This window comes from Ambystoma mexicanum, chromosome 7q (genome assembly GCF_040938575.1).
Source record: "Ambystoma mexicanum isolate Mex_15411 chromosome 7q, UKY_AmexF1_1, whole genome shotgun sequence".
NCBI lineage: Eukaryota > Metazoa > Chordata > Amphibia > Caudata > Ambystomatidae > Ambystoma > Ambystoma mexicanum.
Genome location: NC_090941.1, coordinates 206,694,597 through 206,700,519, shown reverse-complemented (window position 1 = coordinate 206,700,519; position 5,923 = coordinate 206,694,597). Strand labels below are relative to the sequence as shown.

The window sequence follows — 5,923 nt, the reverse complement described above, 5'->3', positions numbered from 1 at the left end:
TTGGTGCTTATGAAAGACTAGTAAGTAAGGGCTGAGGACACCTGAACAAAAGTGCGCAGAAATCAATCTTACCCTAAGTATCCCCCCATTCCTACCCATAACCTCTACCTTACCCTCAATCCGGTTTACCTAACTTCCCCCTACCTATCCAACCATCAAGACCCTAACCCTCCTTCCCTGCTCTGGTCCAGGAAACCCATGTAAGCTCTGACTTGCAGGCTCCGTGACCAAAGTGGGGGTGGTTGGAACTGCGTCGCTCCTGCGCCTTGGAGTTTGGCCTTCGTGACAGAAGCGCAAGCCCACGTATTATTCAGGCACCCGAGCGGCGTAACCAGCCCCCATTGAAGCTATGGAAGAAATAGCCAAGGCTCTGCAGGACGTACAAGGTGAATTGGCAGCGTCTAGACAGGATTATGCCACTGTGTCCGCACAGGTACGCAGTTTAGCAGCTCAAACAGCGCCCTTAGTTGGTCAACCATCTACCCCGGTGCAGGTACATGTAAGTCCGGAGCCCATAGTTCCGTTGGCACCCCCAGAGCGATATGCTGGAGACCCACAAAAGTTTTCCACCTTTATTACTCAGTGTCGTCTCCATTTTCTGACCAAGACTGCAGCCTTTAGGTCCGTTCAGTCCCGAACGGCGTTTGTAATATCGTACCTCACAGGCGACGCCGCAGCATGGGCAAACCCATTAGTCCAAAAGGACCATGCCATTCTCTATGACTGGGATGACTTCCTGGCGGAGTTTGAAAAAATATTCAACCGGCGAGCTGCCACCCTTTGTAAGGATCGGGAATTGTTAAGCCTCAAGCAGGGGTCCAAGGAACTGGTGACTTACGTCACACATTTCAGCCGAAGCAGAGGCCGACTGGCCCCATGATAAGAGGATGTCCCTCTTTTATCAAGGATTGAGGGATGACATCAAAGATCTTATAGCCAAGGTGGACCCACAACCAAGGGAGTGCTCGGAAATGGTTGATCTGGCCTTACGGCTCATCATCGTATTGCGGAAAGGCAGGGCGATAGGCGAAAGGGAGATTCACAACCTGTACCTCGACTAGATCTGTGTAAGGGATCCCGGGGGGTGGCGGCCAAATCTGAGGGGGACGAACCAATGCAGACAGGTTCTGTCCGAGGTCCCCTAACTAAAGAGGAGAAGGAACAAAGGAGGAAGGCCGGCCTCTGCATGTACTGCGGCAAGCCCGGACATTTTGTCCGTGAATGCCCAACCAAGCCCAAAACCCACGGAAACGCTTCGGCTCGTCGGTAGTGGAGGTCACCCGATCGACCCTGAGGAGTAGTAGGGCCCCAATGGCTGACATTTCAAACTATGCCACGCATGTCACCTTGACAGGTTGTTTGGAGTTCCAAACACATAGAAAACAGGTTACAATATTTGTGGACTCGGGAGCGACGGGAAATTTTATTGATGCCCAGTACGTGGTTACCTTAGGTATCCCAGTACAACAAAAACCAAGGCCAGAACCTGTACGTGCCGTGGACGGCACTCCCCTCTGCTCTGGGCCTATAACACATAACACCTGTTTGGTGGCCTTACAATGCGGAGCTTGGCATAGAGAAAGTATTGCCTTTGATATCATTGCCGCCCCGCAATTCGGCCTGATTTTGGGATTACCATGGCTAAAGAAGCATAACCCCCAAATACATTGGACCACAGGATTAATCAGCTTGGACTCACCGCAATGTCAAGAACATTGCCGGCAAGGAATTTCACCTTCTGTGTGCGCTATCAGCATCTCGAATAAGCAAATGGAAGTGTGTCCTGAAAATCTACCCCAAGAATACGCAGATTTCGTGGACGTGTTTAATAAACAAGCTACAGAATCTTTACCCCCACATCGGCCCTTTGACTGCCGAATAGATCTGGAGCCAGGGGCTACTCTACATTGTAGCCGTATATATGCCCTGACGGAGGCCGAAAATAATCACCTCCAAGAGTACATAGCCGCAAATTTAAAGAATGGTTTTATTCGACACTCAAATTCACCCGTGTCGTCACCTTTGTTCTTCATACCGAAGAAGTCTGGAGCGCTCCGGACTTGCATTGATTACCGCGGAGTGAACCGGATAACCATTAAGAACCGTTATCCGCTTCCTCTTATCCCAGTTCTTCTCGATCAAGTCAGGGATGCGGCTATCTATACCAAGTTGGACCTTCGAGGCGCATACCATCTTGTGCAGGTGCGCGAGGGAGATGAATGGAAAACCGTCTTCCGAACCAAGTTCGGATTGTACGAATATCAGGTTATGCCATTCGGTCTTTGTAACGCCCCCGCAGCCTTCCAACACTTCCTGGATGAGGTCCTTAGAGAATATTTAAACGTGTGTGCCGTAGTGTACATAGATGACATCCTCATATATTCTCATAACCTCCAGGAACATGTCCAACATGTACGTGCGGTTTTGCAAAAGCTGCGAGAACACCACCTTTATGCAAAGCTGGAGAAGTGCAAATTCCATTGTACCACCGTGGAATTTCTAGGCTACTTCCTGACCCCGACTGGCGTACAAATGGACAAAAAAAAGGTGCAGGCAATCTTGGATTGGGCTCCCCCTACCAGTGTGAAAGAGATACAGTCTTTCCTGGGGTTTGCGAATTTCTACAGACGCTTCGTAAAGAACTTTTCAGCATTGGTTACTCCAATCACGAAGCTTCTTCGTAAGGGCTGCCCATTCGTGTGGGACATATCGGCCAACCAGGGGTTTCAACAGCTCAAAAAGGCCTTCACCGATGCGCCGGTACTGAAACATCCAGATTTGTCCAGACCATTCATAGTAGAGACAGACACGTCTAGCTACGCTCTGGGTGCCATCCGGTCCCAGCGGGACCCTCACACAGGCCTACTACATCCCGTGGCTTACTTCTCAAGGAAATTACTCCCTGCTGAACAGAACTATATCATTGCCGATCGGGAATTGTTGGCGATAAAGGCAGCTCGTGGTGAGTGGCGACACTACCTGATGGGGGCACGTCATACCATCACGGTAATAACGGATCATCGTAACCTCCAGTTCATAAGAACCGCAAAGACGCTAAGCCCGCGCCAGTTGCAATGGGCTCAATACTTTGCTGAGTTTGATTTTATCATAACGTATAGACCCGGAGCCAACAACCGAAAGGCGGATATATTGTCACGATATCCTGAGTCAGCAGAGCGAGAGGCTGGTATCACACCTCAGCCTATTATTCCTTCGACCCGTATCGTTGGGGCCACTTCGGATTTCTTTGAGGCCGTGTTAAAGGATCTCACTATGCAAGAAATCCATCAGTGGTGCAAGCAAGATCCTCAGAATACACTTATTGAGGGACTGCCCTACCATGGGTCAGCCTTATACTTGCCCACCAAGCAACTACAGGAAAAGGCCATATTATGGTGCCACGATTCATCATTAGCGGGACACCCGGGAAAGTCAAAAACCCAGGAGTTGGTAGCCAGACATTTTTGATGGCCTAAGTGGCGACAAGACATCCTTCAATATGTCTCGAATTGCGAGGTGTGTGCTCGAAACAAAGCTAGTCACCAAAAACCCGCTGGGCTCCTCCGTCCCTTACCAACTCCTACGATACCATGGCATACGATCACCATGGACCTTATTGTGGATCTTCCCGAGGTTCAGGAGTACACTTCAGTATTAGTGATAGTAGACACCTTTTTGAAAATGGCCCACTTCATCCCTTGTAAGGGAGTCCCGACTGCTGGTGCAATCAACAAACTAGTTCTGCAGAATGTAGTTCGCCTCCATGGCCTCCCCTATTGTGTGGTTACAGATAGAGGCCCGCAGTTCACCTCTCGCTTTTGGCGTGAGTTTTGCAGGATTCTAGGAATGGAAGTCCGCTTTTCGTCTGGATACCATCCCGAAACAGACGGCCAGACAGAAGGTGTAAATCAATGCCTGGAGCAGTATTTACGTTGTTTTGCCACGAGTAGGGATACAACCTGGGTTCAGCATACTTGGTTGGCAGAGTTGGCATATAACAACGCCACACATGCTTTTACCAAAAAGACTCCGTTCTACTGTCTTTATGGATGACACCCACGGATACTCCCAATGGCTATTCCGGCTTCAGAATTAGAATTGCCTACGTTGGCTGTCCAACCGATTGGCATAGAGCAGGTTTGGAAGGAGGTGCAAGGAAATCTCACAAAAGCCAAGGACACATATAAATGGTATGCGGATAAGTGTCATCGACCTAGCCCACCTTATAGTGTGGGAGACAAAGTGTAGTTATCCACCCGCAACCTTCGCATGGAAGGGCCCAGGAAATTACAACCCCGATATTTGGGTCCATTCCCAATAGCGAAAATTGTGAACCCAGTTACAGTGCAATTGACCTTACCTCCCCAAATGAAAATTCATCCCACTTTCCACACTTCCCTACTGAAACCTGCCCCACATGGGACGATTACTAAGAAACCACCTCCCGTCCTAGTGCAAGGAGAACCTGTGTACGAAGTTCAAGCAATATTGAATTCCAAGCAGGATAAAAAGGGGCAAGTGTTTTATCTCATTGACTGGGTGGGGTACGGCCCTGAAGAACGCACTTGGGAACCCTCTCAGCATATACATGCCCCCAGATTGCTGCGTGCTTTTCATAGGAATTACCCTAGCAAACCTGGGACAGCTACCTTCTGTGGGAGGGGGAGTACTGTCAGGACTATAGGCAGGCAGAAACATGGACATGCTGGGCACAGGAGCGTTGTGGGCACTGTTGTGGGCACTGTTGTGGTGAAACCAGCTTTTCATGTAAGGTTGCAACCATACAGAAGGCTGCTTTGCCCCATGTGCAGGAAACAGAAGCTAAAGACTGCATTAGCCAGCAGCCGCTGCCAAAGGACTACAATGCCCAGCATGCCAAGGGCCAATTCGGGCCAATCAGGGACCAGGAGGGGTGCGGCGGCCCCATCGCGCATGCGCAGTGCCCCAAGCATGGGGCTTGCGCTTGAGACTCCATACCGAAAGGATATGCGGACCGGAGCTCCAGGAAAATCATACGCGAGGGGCCCAGCCCCACCCGAACAGCAGCCCGGCCCCTCGCCTACACGAGATAAGTACCTCTTCATGCTAAGGGCCCAAGGGGATCGAGGGGGAAGTGCATCCAGTGCATCCAGAGCCCCTGCACCGTTACGAAAAGCTAAGTGGGCATAACTTAGGCGCCCTACGCACCGGTGGCACAGTCTTGGGGAATATTAACCCGTACGGGGGTGCATTGTCATTGGGTTGTTTCCACCTCCTGGAGACCACTGGAGGCCCGCGAGGCGAAAACACCGCACCGGAGAAATCTCGCTAAGTTTAAAAGCACGATCGATCACGAGGGTCTTCAGGAAGACCGCTCGTGCATAGTTGGCTATGGCAAAAACCACGTTCGCAGGGGACTGCAGGAAGACCGCTTGTGTAGCATCTTGCATAGTACAATCCAGGCCCTAAGGGGGGCACTTTAATGTGTGTGTGTGTGTGTGTGCGGATGCCACATGAGGTGAATGCTGACAAATTCAGAGGGCACGTTTTAATGCTTGTCATTTTCTTTTAGCTTGAATCTTGAAGACTACACTTCAGACGTGCACAAGGACGCGACCGCCCTTCATGTACAGGACTCAGAAGACCAGAGCTAAGTTTGCATGCTAATTCTTTGTACTGGTCTGTTGACTTAGGGTTAGTAAGGGCGTTCTTATGTGCAAATTGGTGCTTATGTAAAACTAGTAAGTAAGGGCTGAGGACACCTGAACAAAAGTGCTCAGCAATCCATCTTACCCTAAGTATCCCCCATTCCTACCCATAACCTCTACCTTACCCTCAATCCGGTTTACCTAACTTCCCCCTACCTATCCAACCATCGAGACCCTAACCCTCCTTCCCTGCTCTGGTTCACGAAACCCATGTAAGCTCTGACTTGCGGGCTCTG

At 50.3% G+C, this 5,923-nt stretch overlaps 1 protein-coding gene across 1 annotated transcript; it reads left to right on the top strand.

Moving 5' to 3' along the window:
- Window positions 1–349: 349 nt before the first annotated feature.
- LOC138528028 (protein LDOC1-like) lies at window positions 350–880 on the top strand. The gene has a single exon (XM_069639460.1). The coding sequence runs from the start codon at window positions 350–352 to the stop codon at window positions 878–880; it is 531 nt and encodes a 176-aa protein (XP_069495561.1).
- The last annotated feature ends 5,043 nt before the right edge of the window (window positions 881–5,923 follow it).